The sequence below is a fragment of the Helianthus annuus genome, chromosome 12 (genome assembly GCF_002127325.2).
Source record: "Helianthus annuus cultivar XRQ/B chromosome 12, HanXRQr2.0-SUNRISE, whole genome shotgun sequence".
Taxonomy (NCBI): Eukaryota; Viridiplantae; Streptophyta; class Magnoliopsida; order Asterales; family Asteraceae; genus Helianthus; species Helianthus annuus.
Window position 1 is genome coordinate 134568579 of NC_035444.2, and position 17735 is coordinate 134586313.

At 39.8% G+C, this 17735-nt stretch overlaps 1 protein-coding gene across 1 annotated transcript; it reads left to right on the forward strand.

The window, feature by feature from the left end:
* Positions 1-96: 96 nt before the first annotated feature.
* LOC110893496 (papilin-like) lies at positions 97-2781 on the forward strand. Its single transcript, XM_022140603.1, has one exon. It carries the CDS (start codon positions 97-99, stop codon positions 2779-2781), a length of 2685 nt encoding a protein of 894 aa, XP_021996295.1.
* The last annotated feature ends 14954 nt before the right edge of the window (positions 2782-17735 follow it).

Below are 17735 nucleotides of genomic sequence, written 5' to 3' on the forward strand. Positions count from 1 at the left end.
CCACAATCTCAATCTTAGCCTCAACCACAACATGCAAATGCTGCTTTCAGTTCAAACAATCGGTCTGCTCCCCAGAACACCCCATCAGTGGATCATATGGCTCTCTTAACCAAGCAGAATGAAGAAAAACTTGCTCTTGCAGCCTCTATGATAAACAGTTTCAATGCCTTCTTGGCAAGAGAACTCATTCCTTCAACAGAAATGACGCCAGAAATGAATCAAGTCGTGGAAGAGGATTTAGATGAGCTGGATGTGGCTTGGAACATGGCTATGTCAGCCTTTAAAGCTGATAAGTTTGCAAAAAGATATGGACGTCGTCCTATGTCTGCTAGTCCAGGTTTTCTGAAAAACAGGTTGAGGTGCTACAGGTGCTATGAGCCAGAGCATTTTGCTAGGGATTGCAAGAAGGTTCTTACAGGGTATAAAGCTACTCAGGCAGCTGCAGCAAGGAATAAAGAAAGGTCTATGGTTCCGGTTACGCCTGCTGAAACTGCTACCTCAAGTGGACAGGGAAATTCTGGAGCTGGAAGAGCTTTAATTGCTCAAGAGCAGAATGGTTTCAACTGGGCTGATGCTGTTGCTCAAGTGGAATCTATGAAGTTGTCTGAATCTGCTGCTGTGGACAAGGTTCATCAGTGTTTGATGGCCATGACTGAGGAACCAAAGTCACTCGCTGAGACGGTAAACTCCCTTTTATGTACTGAACATTGTAGGAAGAAAGTTGCTTTGCTAAGATCTCAAAATTCAGCATTAATTACAGATAATAATACTGTGATGGGAAAGTACATCAGTCTTCGAGAGAATAATAAAATTCTCTATGAAAAGATTGAAGCACTTAAAAAGGACATAGCTCAACTTCACAGAGACGTGAACCGGCAGCAATGTTGGGTTCATGACTATAAACATAGACTCATAGTCAAAACTCTTGAATGTGACTCTGTGAAGGGTGAGCTAGAGCTCCTCACTGGAAAGTACAAACAGAACGAGTTAAACATCAAGAAGTTTGATACTTCCAGTGCCACAGTTCAAAATCTATGTAATGTGCAACTTGCCTATCAAGAAAACAAGGGAAAGGGTTTGGGGTATAAAAAGGTCCCGCCACCATATAATCATAATTATTCCAGATTGCCAGTCACTGAGCAGGAAATGGAAAATTATGATACTATGATGTATGGCAAACCTAGTGATTATGTTGATTATGATCCATCTAAGTCTAAAAGGAGTCCATATGCTGATTTCAAGAAACCAATGAGTTTTGTTAAAGATGAAAATGTTCAAAATGAATCAGCAGATAATGAGTCCGATCAGAAAAATGAAACCGTGATAAATGCAGAAACCGAAACTGAAACAAAAACGGAACCGGTTAACAAACTCGCAGAGGAGATGAAGGAAAGTTCATCAAATTCTGATTCTGTTGAAAATACTAACTTTTCTAGTTTGTGTGCAGAGTCAGTAAGAAATGAAGAAGAGTCTAAGGAGGATGATGAATCACATCGAAGTGCTGCTAATAATGTTGTTTCTGATAAAAATGGCATTTATGCTTGGAACTCTGTTTTTTCTTGGTTTGCTGAGACTTGGGGTGTTCCCACTAAGACTGATAAATTTGGTTCTATTATTTTAGATTATGCATGTGATAAGAATGACTGTGTTGAAAATGTTGTAAATGTTGAGAATGATGTGGCAGGAGAGCCTGATGCGTCGTCTGAGGAATTCGAAACATCTGTTTCAAATAACTCAGAAAACCATTCTGATAATTCGGAATACCACACCTGTATGTCTGAAACATTGAATGACACATCAGACACTCCCTACAGCAATGATGATTTTGACGTAACTAATAGTGATAATGAAGAATTTACTGTTGAACAGGGATCATCTGACGATCTTGGCAATCAAACAGAGGATTCAGGGATCCCAGATAATGAGCTCAAATCTTTGAATGTTTCCGATTGTGATGATCAATCAGATTTTTGCAGCATTACTAAAGAAGAAAGTCAAGTTGTCTTAGACACAGACTTCTCATCGTCTGAGTTACCAGAATCATCCAATGTCGAGAACTCAGAAGGTGACTTGACTGAAGAGGAGACATCCATAGAGTCCAATTCTGCAGAAACTCATGGAAACATGGAAGCTATGGAGAAGGAATTCATTGAAATCAATTCCACAGTTGAATCAAATGATGAAACTATAGAAGAAATTGATATGGAAACCTTCTCTCAAGATTCTCCTGAAGACATGCTCTCTACAGAAAAGGAAGATGTGAAAGTAACCCTTACAGACAACTCACCTATTGATCCCAATAGTAACCTCAACAGAACAGAGTCAACTGAATCTGTTCCCCCTAAAAGAAAGCGATCGCGTAGAAACAGAAGGCCGAAAAGGAAGAATCCAAAAAGGGAAACCTCAAATCTCAAGCAAACTGAACCCAAGCTCAAGGGTGAAGTTGAGGATACTTACTCTTGTGCTGACAGCTGTAAAGCGGGTTCCTCCAAGAACAAGCACACTCCAAAGCACTCAGTGTCAAATGAACTGAAAAGACATGATCAGTTCTCGAGAATAACGCAAGCCGAACTAGATGTCTTTTTCTCAAAAAGACATACATGTTTTAACTGTGGAATTCCGGGACACATCACAAGAAATTGTGTTCATCGTCCCTATTACTCTAGGAACATGTACCATCAGAAGGCCTGCACTCTAGTTTTATCAAACATCAACATCCCAAGGCAAGGCCTTCTGACAGAGACTGGAATCTTGCTAAGCAGGAAAAACAAAAGTTTTTAAAAACAAACAGGTTTCAAGACAAGACAAAATCCTTTTCATCAAACAGAAGTGTCTCGGACACTAAAGATTGGAAACCAAAAGGTCCTGTTAGATCCCAGTCTCCATGTTCACAACCATCAACTTCTACCACACCACCATATGTCACAAACAATGATAAAAACTATATGATCTTTCGCGAAGTTACCTACACAGATAGCGATGGTTGTCACACCCCCAAAATCCACCATGCGGAGCATCACCGCTTGGAGGCGTGACATGACCAGGATCGAGCCACCAATCATATTGAACAACATAATTAAGTAGATCAAACCAACCACAATACAATTGGTGACCAAAAGGAAGTTTAACCAAGTTCAATTTAAACAGCGGAAGCATAAGACGTTAAACCAAAACATAAGTTCGTAGTTCATAAGTTTAGAGACCCAAAACATAAGTTTCATAAGTTCATAAAGTTTATTTATTAAGTACGGGACATATCCGTACGCATCCCACAACGACCACCTCCATGTGCGAGCCCCATAGCATCTAGCGACCTGCAAAGCATGTAACAACGAGTCAACAACAAAGTTGAGTGAGTTCACGGTTGGTTTTCCATTTTAGATTTTGTTTCCAAAAACGTATTTTAATCTTAATCAGCTATCCAGCCGTGGGGGTTACCCCATAGTTCGAAAACATTTATTAGTTATCCATCCCATGTCCACCTTCCCTGGCTATCCAGCCCGGCACATCGGCCGTGGGGGCTACCCCGTTATTTAAACTACCAGACTCGTTTATCATATCGACTACTAACGAAAATTAATTGTGCCCTAGCGTTGGTGTCTATCATCACCGACGTGCCATAGTCCATTAGTACACGCCCGTCCGACTGGCACGGTGTGAGGTTTGTTAAACCTAATAGCGCTATTAACTAATGACCCGCTCGCCATAGCCTCGGCGATTAAGTCGATATAAAGGGAGGGACTTCGGTGATAGAGTTCTAGTCCAGTAAGTCTAAGTACGTCCCAAGGACGAGGAATCCCTATTCCTGAACCCATTCCCATTCCCACCGGGAATTTACCATGCTTTGTAGAAAAGTGTGAACTCACCTCGGTTTGCTCGGTTAGATTAGTTACTCTAATAATCAGGAAATCAAGCACGTCCTAATAAGGTACAGATAACAATCAATTTCTCATGCACAACACGTATGGTTTATCTACTCATTATTTTTATCACATATCACACAATTCACATGTCAAGTTATATTGTTAAGTTACATTATTTTACCCTAAAATAATATAACTATCTCACAAAATAAACAAGTATCCACACAAGTGTTCTAATTTAAGATATATATTCAAAATATATATTTACCCATTTTTATTTACAAAAACCAACCTCCGACACTTTGTATTTTGTTACCAAAAATTATGGCGGAGTTTATATTCGAAACACAAGTTACAAAATATACTTGTAATGCTTGTTTAGAAAAATATTTTCTAAGTATTGGAATTTTTAGAAAATTTCGCCAGAGTTTCCTTTGTAAACGGAGGTGTCCATGCTTACTAGCATATCGTTTTCTTTTCAAAAATTCAATCAATCAACAACAAGTTACTAAACAACATTACACTAGTCAAGTGCAAAAACAATGCACTTTACATAATAACATGAACTTGGTTTTTCATAAAAAACGCGTAGTAACTTAGTGGGGTGTTTAGTGGTCTTAGTTACCCTCCAAAGTGTGTTTACTTTATTTAAAATCTCATTCTTGTGATTTTTAGATGTTCACAACTTGTGAACATATTTTTACAAAAATATTTGTTTACCAAATTTTCAACTTTCACTTGCATCTTTATACCCCTTTTAATTTCCAAAAATAATGTATATGCAAGGAAAAGTTATGATCCTTCAAGACCCGTCTTTTAGACTTGGTTTATTTAGAAAAATCATTCACAAGTTTTAGATCTATGAGAATCACTAGTTCACTTGGTTTATTATTTTTCAAGAACAATCATTTTCACAAGTTCATGCTCTAACAAGAAGATGATTATTTTATGCACACATAATCACCTCTAACTTGTTAAGTCATGTTTTCAATCATAACTTAACAAGCTTCATATGATGATCAAACATCATATTGCTAGTAATCACCAAATAAACACCAAGTAATCATCAACATGACCAAACCAACTTCATTTAACCATGAGTTCATCTTAGTTCATCATCTTGTTACTTTATGTTCAAGATTTCTTCACAAGATTCATTAGAGTTCTTATCATTTTGATCATTAAACATTATTAACCACTTAAACAAGATGTAAAAAGCAAAGATCTAAGTTCTTACCACTAGTTCAAGACTAGGGAAGTTTAAGTGAAGAAATGTGGTGGTTAATAGCAAATAGAGAAGGTCCTTCCACTTCCGAGAACACCAAGCTTCGTTGTATGACCTTTATCACCTTTGTGTGCTTGTAGCATGGATGAACAAGATCGAATGATGATGATGGTGGTGTGGTTTGGGTTCGGCCGAAGCCAAAGAAGGAGGAAGAGAGGAGTGTGGGTGTTGAGTGATGAAGATGACATGAGTGATTGTCTAGAGGATTTATATAAGAACTTCCTACACCTTATTACCCAATGTGTTCTATGTCCCCCAAGTACTATACAATTGCAATAAACAAATAAAAGAAATCAAAGTGGGGATCCCACTTTCTAGAACCGGTTGGGGGGGGGGGGGGGTTGGTTTAGTTGGGTGGTGATGGATGGTTAGGGATCTAGTTAGGAGATTAAGTATTTAGTTAGTGTATTATGAGTGTCAAGTAATATATAGTGTGTTAGGGTGTTCGGGGACCCTAACTAGCTCAGAAAAATAAAAACAATGCTTCTAGCATTATTTTGGTGTTCCGCGTAATGTCTGGTTGTTCGGTTTGATACTATTCCGTTAAGGTGCTTAATTAATCCGTAAAGTGTCCTATATATAGATTTTTGTAACATTTTTAATTTTCAACACTCAGGAAAGCATACAAGACTATTTAGTAACTTTTCTGCACAAGACTAGTATGTTAACAAGCACATGTAAGTATAACACATTAATCAGAAAGCAGTTAAGTAATTCCACACAATCATCAAGCACTTTAATTATCATTAATAAATTGTACGGTTACATGAAGTTTTTGAGGGTTGTCACATTCTCCCCCTGTTAAGAGAATTTCGTCCCGAAATTTAGCACGTGGTTACTGAGGAAGCTAGTTATGTTGCGTTGGTTTCCTGGTTTTCCTGGGGTGTCACAATGGTAAACTCAGGTCCTCTATGGCCTGGGTTCCAGTCTCTAACTGATTCCGTTTTATGTGCTGGAACGACTATGGAGGGCTATCTTTAGACTTTGGTTTATCGATAGTGGTTGTTCTAGACACATGACGGGAGACATGTCCCAGTTGAATGATATCAAGGTATTCGACGGTGGATGTGTCAAGTTCGCAGGAGGAGAATCAGGAAGAATCACCATGAAAGGCACTGTCAAGAATGGCGTCCTCACTTTTTCAGATGTTAACTATGTCCCTGAGCTTAAGCATAGTCTGCTGAGTGTATCGCAGATGTGTGACAAAGGAATGGAAGTTCTCTTCACTAAGAGTGGGTGTGTCATCCTGAAACCAGGAATCCTCATACCTGAAGACTGGTTTCTGATTGAAGCTGAACGAAGAGGAAATGCCTATGTTATTGATATGAATAAAGCTCCTACTGATCAAGTTACTTGTCTGTTTTCAGAAATTGCTGAGCATGATGCTATGCTATGGCACCGTCGGTTGGGTCACCTGAACACGAAAAATTTGAATCGATTAGCTAAAGGAGGTCTGGTCAGAAACTTGCCAATCAAGGATTTCATGCAAATAGAGAAATGTGAAGCATGTGCTCGAGGAAAGCAGCATCGTAGGCCTCATAAGTCCAAACCTGTTCACACCACTTCGAAAGTCTTGGAACTACTGCATATGGACTTATTTGGTCCAGTCAATGTACTCAGCATCGGAGGAAAGGCTTACTGCTTGGTCGTCACAGATGACTTTTCACGTTTCACGTGGGTGTTCTTCTTGAAGCAGAAAAGCGAGACAACCAATTTAATTAAGAAATTTGTAATACTCATGGAAAATCAGTCAAATGAACGTGTGAAGATTATTCGCTGTGACAATGGAACTGAATTCAAGAATGCTGAGCTGAACGAATTTTGTGCACTCAAAGGAATCGACCGTCAATACAGCACAGCAAGACCCCCTCAACAGAATGGGGTTGTAGAAAGACGCAATCGTACTCTCATCGAAGCTGCTCGCACAATGCTGATAGATTCGGGGCTTCCACTTATATTCTGGGCTGAAGCAGTAAATACGGCTTACTATGTTCAGAATCATGCCTTGATTAACAAGCGTCACATGAAAACTCCATACGAAATTGTTGAAGGTCAAAAACCCTCGGTGCAACACTTTCGCACTTTCGGCTGCCCGTGTGTTCTTCTTCTCATGGACTCCAAGGGAAAGTTTGAAGCTCGAGGAGATCCATGCTACTTCATTGGTTATGCTAAGAATACTTCCTATCGTGTGTACAACAAGGTCAAGAAGCAAGTTGTGGAAGCATATCATGTAGATTGGCTGGAAGAAAATCCAAAAGACGCTCGCATTGGCCCTGACTGGTTATATGACTATTCCTCCTTGTTTAAATCGTTTCCTATTTTGTCTAACGAAATTGTTGCAGAAAATACAGCAGAAGAAATGCCTATTCCTATTGAAGATGAAGATGAGAATGTGCCATTGCAGAATCTAATCAGAAAGCTCACTGTGAATCCATCGGGATTTGACAAAGAAAATACGAGCCGTTCATCATCCTTTTAGGGATCGCGTCCTGAACCTTCAACAAATAACTCAAATAGTGAAACCAACAACACTGAAGGCTCTACCGGTCCGTCAAATGTTCAGGGAGCCTTTTTGTTTCAAGACACAATTCCATCTGATTGCACTGCAGATACACATGAGATCCACCCCACAACACCAAGTGAGGGGGAGCCATCTGGAATAGCTTCCAGAAGCTTTTCAAATTTGCAATCTAATCTGCAAGCTCCTGCAACAGCAATTCCGCAGCGTGTTCAGAAAAGTCACCCATTCTCAAATGTCATTGGCCCAGTATCTGCTGGCGTTCAAACCCGCAGCAAATCTGGAGACATCAACACGTGCTTGTATTCTTGTTTCATATCACAGATTGAGCCTAAGAACATTAATGTTGCCTTGCAGGAACCTGGATGGGTCGTTGCAATGCATGAAGAGCTCAATCAGTTCGAACGACTTGGAGTATGGAAACTTGAGAAGCTGCCCCAAGGAAAAAGAGCCCTTGGCACACGATGGGTATTTCGTAACAAGCAAGATGATTCTAGTGTGATTGTGAGAAATAAGGCCAGATTAGTAGTCCAAGGCTTCAGTCAAGTTGAAGGCCTAGATTATGATGAAGTGTATGCCCCAGTAGCTCGTCTAGAAGCCATCCGTATCTTCTTGGCATACGCATCTTTTATGGGATTTACTTTCTATCAAATGGATGTCAAGACGGCATTTCTTTATGGAAAGGTCAAGGAAGAAATTTACGTTGCTCAACCGCCGGGATTCATTGACCAAGAAAAGGAAGGGTATGCTTACAAGCTGGACAAGGCTCTGTATGGATTGCATCAAGCACCTCGTGCATGGTATGCAACTCTAACAGAACATTTGCTCACTCATGGATACACCCGAGGAATGATCGATCAGACATTGTTCATCAAGCGTGTTGACAAGGATATCATTCTTGTTCAAATATACGTCGACGACATCATCTTTGGATCGACTAATGATGCTCTTTGCAAGGAGTTTGAAGAAGTCATGAAGAAAAAGTTTAAGATGAGTCCTTTAGGAGAATGACGATGTTTTTGGGTCTGTAAGTCCGTCAGAACAATCAAGGAATATTGATTCACCAAAGTAAATATGTAACTGACGTTCTTGCAAAGTTTAGCATGACAGACTCAAAGCCAAGTGACTCCCCAATTGCAGAACGGCCGTTGTTAACTGAGGATCCAGAAGGAAGTCCTGTCAACCAGACACTGTATCGTTCAATGATCGGCTGACTAATGTATCTGACTGCCAGTCGGCCAGACATTCTGTATGCCGTGTGTCAGTGTGCTCGTTATCAGGCTAATCCTAAACTCACTCATTTAACTACTGTTAAAAGAATTTTCAGATATTTGAAGGGAGCTCCTACACTCGGACTCTGGTATCCCAGAGATTCGAACTTTGATCTGTTTGCCTTTTCAGATAGCAATTTTGGAGGAACTGACAGGGATAGGAAGTCCACATCAGCAGGATGCCAGTTCTTGGGAGACAGACTCATTTCTTGGCAATGCAAGAAGCAGCAGACAGTATCTCTTTCCACAGCGGAAGCAGAATACGTTGCAGCATCTGCATGCTGCTCCCAGGTTCTTTGGATGCAGCATCAATTGGAAGATTACGGTTTGACTTATCTTGATACAACTATTTATTGTGATAACGATGCCGCCATCCAGATCACTAAAAACCCTGTTTTTCACTCCAAAACCAAGCACATTGACATTAAAATTCATTTCATAAGAGATTGCTTTGACAGAGGTCTTATTAAACTTGAACAGATCCATACTGATGCTAACACAGCGGATCTTTTTACCAAACCTGTCAGCATATCTAGGTTTAATGTGCTTGTAGACCTCTTGAAAATGATTCGCTTCACCGACTGAGCATTTAAAAAAAAACTCTTGTAAATAATAATAAGGGGTTTTTATGTGTTTCCATCTGGTAAATTTGGGCATAAAGTATTCAACTTTTGCACAAATTTAGGGGGAGAAAAGTTGCCAGGAAATGAAATGAGCTTTCGTGTTAAAGAACTTAATTAATACACGTAAGGTTTCAATGTTAAACAGGTTAGGCTCCATTGCGATGTGTTGATAGGTCTGCCGCTCGAAAAGCAAAAGACGCAAAAGTGATACAAACATAATGGACTGGACATCTCGTGGGTAACAGACCAACGACATACGATTTCATGGTCTTAAATCCTGCGTTGATAGATAGCCAACATCTGAGGTTTCGGGTCTTTATACTGATCAATCATCCGGGATATCAGGGTTGTCCCTCTGTTGCATCCAGACTATATGCAGACCTGGGCACAGTCAGGATATCTTGCTAAAAGAGCCACAAAAAGGGCCAAAACCTAGAAACATTAGAAATCTCACAAAATAAGAGAATTCTGTGTGCTATCATAGCCAAATCCGTACTGTTTAAGGTATCTGTCTCGCCCTCGTCAGAACTTCCTTGGTCTCTCTGCTGTACGGAAGTACTGACCTGTTCACCAGGAAGTCTGGCGTTGAAAATAAAAAAGGATGATCCCAGTTGTCACACCCCTATTTTCCATGTGTCAGCGGTGGGCCCGGTGGGGGTTCCGTGATGTAGTTGATATCATCATAGTCAAACATACAATATATAAATGCACAGCGGAAGCAAAGAAAGATTAATTTCAACTTAATAATATTGTAATATCCAAGTATCACAAAATAGTCGAAATAGATCCACAGGCGGATCTAAACAAAAGAGGAAACTTTATTTCAACAGACTTCGTGCATCCTAAGCTTGCGAGACTTCTATGGATGCTAAGGAGTGGCCAGCCTATTACGCGTAGTACCTGCACTTAGCCTTTTTGGAAAATACGTCAGTTTACACTGGTAAATACAATTTAACTGACTCATTTTGAAAATGTTTAAAAATTGATTTAAATGCCCGAGGCACAAAACTTTTTATAACTTAGGATAATTATTTGCTTATAATCTTGTAAAAGAATTACATGTCTGATATGCGTTCAGTTGCCCGGGTCGTACCGGGTTAAAGACTAATAGACACACCACTTAATATAATTCCGCCGCGAGACTTCTCTCGACCGACGATTATACTTTATTGAGATACACTACGGGTGTACGCCTACACCCGTGTGCTAAGGTCGTGGCTATTCTTTGAATGATGCCAAGGATATCCGGGACATGGTCATTAAACCCCCAAAGGCGTTAAACAAACAAAATCACATTTAAACGGGTTATTTTGACAACACTTAACCACCGACCGGTTAAGGTCAATTCCCCGACCAAGCGGTATTTATATACCGTACCCCAAGCCCGTATAGGGAAAATAAGTTAAATGTATTTACCTGCGCAAAGTATAAATCAATTACAGCGAGTGCACGTAGCTTTTACTGGGCTCCTAGATCTGAAAATTAAGGTTTTAATAACCTATTAGAATCCTAACGGGTCTTAAGCTTAGACCGGTTAGTTTTATATAAAGATTACGGTTTTAAACGCACGATAAGGCGAAGACCGTTTTAGAATGTGGTTTTGACCCAACAAGCTTGCATGCTTGTTTAATATGGGTAACATAATCACATTCTGGATTTTGAGACCAAAATGATATGGTTTGACCCGTTTCGGCTAAAATGGGTAAACTAGTTACGTAAGCCGATCCGAACGAGTAAAGTGCGTAACGAGTAACCATAAGAGTCAAATACAAGTTTCTGAAGTTAATATGCCTAAAATATGTTGTGATATCAGAATGATACCTTCCATTATGCCCCAATTGGTTTTAAACCCAAACTATGCCCATAAGGGCATTTTGGTCATTTTAAAGGGTGTAAAAGAGTTTAAATAATAACCTGAGTTACAGTTCTGATTAAATTAGTAAATATGCTTAATTTACTAAGTCATAACAGTAGGGTATCAAATATATGTGAAATTTATTGCTTATAACCATTCTATGCTCCGTAGGGGCATTTTGGTAATTTCACACAAGTCTAAAATGTCAAAACTGGAAATCTGAGTTTAAAATATTTTCCTACTATTTAAAATATAAATTTTACTGATTACATCAGTAAGTTTCAACCCTATATGTTTAATAATGTTCTAATACATGCTTATGCGTTAAAAACGCTTAAAAAGGCGATTTGAAGCCATTTCCGGGTTTTCTATAAAAAGTTGATATTTTTAATATTCCAGAAGGCTCAAAATAATTTATTTAACTTATTGAATCAGTAGAAAAAGGTTTGAGGTCAAAAGGATTTGTAAAACTCATTTTATGGCATAAAAGGGTAAAACCGGCATAAACCGAATTAAGCTTAGAACACTAAGTTATGCTCAGCCTAAAAATAAATAAAAATCTCCAAAAATCCCAAAATATTATTTTATAATAGTAGGTATAAGGTCTTGTATAAAAATTTCGGTTTAAATAGGCTATATGCAATTTACGCCATTTAATTACTAAAGAAGCTTTAATTTACGCTAATGAGCATAACTCTTAATCTATACCTCAAATTGATCTCAAATTTTAGTTGCAAGTTCATAAATCAGTAGCTAAAGTGTCTACCCTTTTACATTTTCAAAAATCACATTTTAAGGTCAAATGGGCATAATGGTTAAAATATAAGCGATTAACGGAAACATGCATGCGAATAGGATATCTAATGAACCAAGTTGTATAATCTCAGAGAGTTATACTAACATGCAAATAGGTCCAAAAGAAGCTCTAAGGCAATCCTAAACTTGGCTTAAACGGGTCAGAATTGATAGTCAAAGCAATAGTCAAACTTTGCGACTTTCGGTTCCAAACCGAGCCTAAACTGAAAATTGTCGAGTTGAACATGTAGGAACATGTTCTTACATCAATTACCAAGTTATTTTAATGATCAAACAGGTTGCATGTATCCTACATTGCTAATTATACAATAATTTGAAAATAAGCATTCTGTTGACTTTTTAAGATGTGCTTTGACTCGACAATTAACATAGTTAGAGTGAGAATCTGGAAATACCCTTTTAAGGGTTTGTTACCCACATAATTACCTACTTATAGGTATTTTTAATTCGAGATATTAGTGAGTAATTATTGACTAATCTCGAAGTCAAACCTTAATTACGAAGGTTTGACTTTTAGCTAATCAACTAAGCTAAAACGAATTTAGAAAGGTTAAGGACACTTACAAGAGTCCTAATTATGCTTAGGGAGCCTAATGAAGGTTGCTTGCTGATCAGAGAGCTCCAGGAGATGAGTTGTGGACTTATGCAAGTGAATGTTCAAAATGGTCACAACTTGAAGTTCTTATATAGTGAAATTGATCTCACAAGATGGTGCCAAATAACCCTATGCATGTCCCCTGATCATTACAACTGTCCCTAGTGCATGAAAACTGGTTGGGGTAGCCCCTGGTATGCAAAACAAGCCTTTAAAGTCGGTTAATCAGGTCTGACTGGCAGTTGTGCAACAGTTCTGTCGCTGGCACTCTGACGCGGGCCGCGTAAGGTCATAGGGGACCTTTACGTGGGCCGCCCGGACCTGCAAAACCCGCCAAACAAGTTTCACAATTTGCATTTTCGGTCCCTGGTCCTTTGTAACGTGGTTTTAAGTCCCCTTTTTGCTATTTCAGCCTTCTAACTTGATTTTTAAGGGCTCTTGTACCTTTACTAACTTAGTTAAGTCCTTGACCAACTTTGTAAACACTCATAAGGCCTTAGAATTCAACGTTGACGCTTTTAACCCCTCGTACACGAATTTGATCATAACTTTCTCATACGATAACAAAACTTTATGAAATTTTAACCACATATTCTAGTGAGTATATTTTACCGTTACAAAGCTTTGGGTCTGCCAAAAGGTCACTCAGAGGTATACTTTGCACATGTTGACACTTTTAGCCCCTGTAGTTTGTAATTTCTCACTTTCTTTCATATTTAGCTTCGTATGATCCATGATTTATTCGTTTGAAGGTATAAACATCTTGTAGGGCTATTTTTAAATATAATTATCCATCATTGACACTTTGGACCCTTATATTTGCATAGTTTCCCCGTTTGTCAACATTAGTCCCTCTAAAGTGTTCTTTCACACGTTCAGAGCTTATGACACGTGTTTATACTCTATTGGACGTAAATTTTCAAGGTGTTACATCCTCACCCCCTTAAAAGAAATCTCGACCTCGAGATTTACTGAAACAATTGAGGGTACTTCTCTTTCATTGTGGACTCTAACTCCCACGTATATTCAGGACCTCTGCGGGCATCCCATTTCACCTTGACAATAGGCACAAGCTTCCTTCGAAGCCTTTTTACCTGTCGATCCTCAATCGACTCGATCCTCAATCGACACTGGTTTCTCCACAAATTTTAAACTCTCGTCTATGTGCACATCTGCATGTGGTATGACTAGCGATTCATCAGCTATACATTTCTTCAGATTGCAGACGTGAAATACGTTATGAATACCACTGAGCTCTTCAGGTAAGTTTAACTTATAAGCCACTGATCCTACACATTCGATGATCTCGAATTGTCCTATATACCTTGGGCTTAACTTACCCTTTTTACCAAATCGCATTACCCATTTCCAGGGCGATACCTTAAGCAAAACTTTATCGCCAACCTCAAACTTAAGAGGTTTTCGCCTCTTATCTGCATAGCTCTTCTGCCTATCCCGGGCAGCTTTTAGGCGATCGCGGATCTGGACAATCTTGTCCGTTGTCTCGAAGACTATGTCAGGACCTAATAATTGGGTATCCCCTACTTCTGCCCAACAGATGGGCGTTCTGCACTTCCTACCATATAATGCCTCAAAAGGTGCAGTCTGAATGCTGGTATGGTAGCTATTGTTGTAGGAGAATTCGACCAATGGTAGATGCCTGTCCCAACTACCACCTAGATCAATTACACATGCTCGCAGTATGTCTTCCAACGTTTGAATAGTACGCTCACTCTGCCCATCTGTCTGCGGATGGTAAACTGTACTAAAATTTAGTTGCGTACCCGGCGACTGTTGAAAACTCTTCCAAAAATGAGAGGTGTATCTTGTATCCCTATCAGAAATAATAGATACTGGTACGCCATGCAAGGATACAATTTTATCCACATATAGTTGGGCTAGCATATCGGAACTGAAAGTCTCTTTAATGGGTAGGAAATGTGCTGATTTAGTCAGTCTATCCACTATGACCCATATAGTATTGTTTCCTTTCTTTGTTTTTGGCAACTTGGTGATGAAATCCATCGTCACCCTTTCCCATTTCCAAGTGGAAATTTCAGGCTGTTGTAGCAATCCTGACGGCTTCTGATGTTCTGCCTTTACCTGAGCACACGTCAGACATCTAGCTACATAAGCAGCTATAGACTTTTTCAAGCCTATCCACCAATAGTTTGCCTTTAAATCCTGGTACATTTTATCAGCTCCAGGATGAACGGATGGAACTGTGGGCTTCCTTGAGGATAACATCCCGAAGTCCTCCATTTACAGGAACCCATATTCGTCCATTCAATCTCAACATTCCGTCCTTATCGTAGGACAACTGCTCTTCAGTCACTCCTAACTTTTCCTCAGGATAGTTAGCTTCCAACACAGCTTCCTTTTGTGCAGCTAACAACCTTTCATTCAAACTGTTCTTGATTTCAATGCTCTTGGCATTGATTCTTATAAACTTCACTCTTTCCTTTCTACTTAAGGCATCAGCGACTACGTTTGCCTTTCCTGGATGGTATCTTATTTCACAGTCATAATCGTTCAGAGTTTCCATCCATCGTCGCTGCCTCATATTCAAATCCTTCTGATTGAACAAGTGCTGAAGGCTCTTGTGATCAGAGTAGATCACACACTTAGTCCCATACAGATAATGCCTCCAAAGCTTAATTGCAAATACAACGGCACCCAATTCCAAGTCATGGGTGGTGTAATTCTTCTCGTGCACCTTTAGTTGACGTGAAGCATAGGCAATGACCTTGCCTTTTTGCATTAACACACAACCCATTCCGGTGTGTGATGCATCGCAATACACCACAAATTCTTCAATACCTTCAGGTAGAGTCAGTACTGGAGCGTTACTCAACTTCTACTTCAAGATATCAAAAGATTCTTGCTGCTTGGGCCCCCAACCAAACTTAATATTCTTACGTGTTAACGTAGTTAAGGGCGCAGCAATCCTTGAAAAATTTTCAATAAATCGCCTATAGTATCCTGCCAAACCTAGGAAGCTACGAATCTCTGTAGGCGTCTTTGGCTCTTGCCAGTTAATAATAGCTTCTATCTTTGCGGGATCCACCTGAATTCCACGTTCACTCACGACATGTCCAAGGAACTGAACTTCTCGAAGCCAAAATTCACACTTTGAAAATTTGGCATAGAGTTTCTCTTGATGAAGCAGTTTAAGAATGCATCGGAGATGTTTCTCATGGTCAGCTTGGCTTTTCGAGTAGATGAGAATGTCGTCGATGAAGACGATGACGAATTTATCTAAATAAGGCTTGCAGACGCGATTCATGAGATCCATGAATGGGGCAGGTGCATTAGTGAGCCCAAAAGGCATCACTAGGAACTCGTAATAACCATAACGAGTCCTAAACGCGGTCTTGTGAACATCTTCATCCTTGACCTTCAATTGATGATAGCCTGACCTGAGATCTATCTTGGAAAAGTAGCTTGCTCCTTGTAGCTGGTCGAACAGATCGTCGATCCTGGGTAACGGATACTATTCTTGATAGTAACTTTATTAAGCTCTCGGTAATCAATGCAAAGACGCATTGATCCATCCTTTTTCTTGACGAACAATATTGGCGCTCCCCAAGGAGACGAACTAGGTCTAATAAAACCTTTAGCTAGCAAATCATCTAGCTGTGTCCTTAATTCCTTCATCTCTGTTGGTGCTAACCTATAAGGTGCTCTAGCAACAGGTGCAGCTCCGGGGATGATGTCGATTCTGAACTCTACTTGTCTATCTGGTGGCAAACCAGGTAGCTCTTCCGGAAAAACTTCGGGGTATTCAGAAATGACTGGAATATCTTCAATCTTGGGTTTCTGTTCATCAACAGTCACTTGTGCCATATAAATGACACAACCCTTCTTTAAGCATTTAGATGCTTTGAGCATAGACACCTGCTCGGGTAATCCATGCTGAGTATCTCCCTGAATGGTGAGTGGCTCACCAGATGGAGTCTTGATTACTACTTGCTTCTTGTTACACACTATCTGGGCTTGGTTATGCGATAACCAATCCATGCCTATCACTATATCAAAGCCAGCTAGCTTAAAAGGTAATAAGGACAAAGGAAAAGAGTGGTTCCTAATGGATATGACACATCCATCTAATACAGTCGAAGCGGTTTCTATGGTTCCATCAGCTAATTCCACTTCATATTTCACACTTAGGGTTTTAACAGGTAATATCAATAATTCACAGAACTTATTATCTACAAAAGATTTATCCGCCCTAGAATCAAATAATACTCTTGCGTAGACATCATTTATGAGAAAAGTACATGTTATGACATTGTCATCCTGAATAGCTTCCTTCGCATCCATGCGGAAGACCCTTGCATTGGTCTTCTTTCCCTCTTCAGCCTTCTTCGCAAGTTTCGGGCAGTTGGGCCTAAGATGCCCCTTCTCGTTACAATTAAAGCATGTGGCATCCTTAAGTTTCTTACAGTCTATTGCCTTGTGATCTGGGGACTTGCAAATTCCACACGCTTTTGGCTGGGATTGTGATCTTGACTCATGCCTGCATTTCCCAAAATGGTGCTTCTTACAAACCTTGCACCTGGGTTTATCACCCGTCTGTTGATCTCCCTTCTTGGATCCCGACCCTTTATTCTGGTCGTTGTTTCCCTTGCGCTTCTTATCTGAGCGTCGCGAACCATCATCTTCGCGTTTCCTCTTTTCGGCATCTGCAGCTCTTAGCGATCTCTGTCTATCTACGTCCAGCGTGAGGGACAGAGATATGCCAGCTACTGACCTAAATGTAGCGGGCCGAGAGGCCTTGACACTTGCTTTTATTTCTGGGGCCAGACCCCCAATAAAACGGGTTATCCTCTTCGGTTCAGGCGTCACCAGGTAAGGAACTAACCTTGACAGAGTATTAAAACTCGTGAGATAAGCCTGGCAATCCAGG

Excerpts from the sequence above, each read along its gene's own strand:
- LOC110893496 (XM_022140603.1), top strand. The coding sequence starts at position 97 with ATGGCTCTCTTAACCAAGCAGAATGAAGAAAAACTTGCTCTTGCAGCC.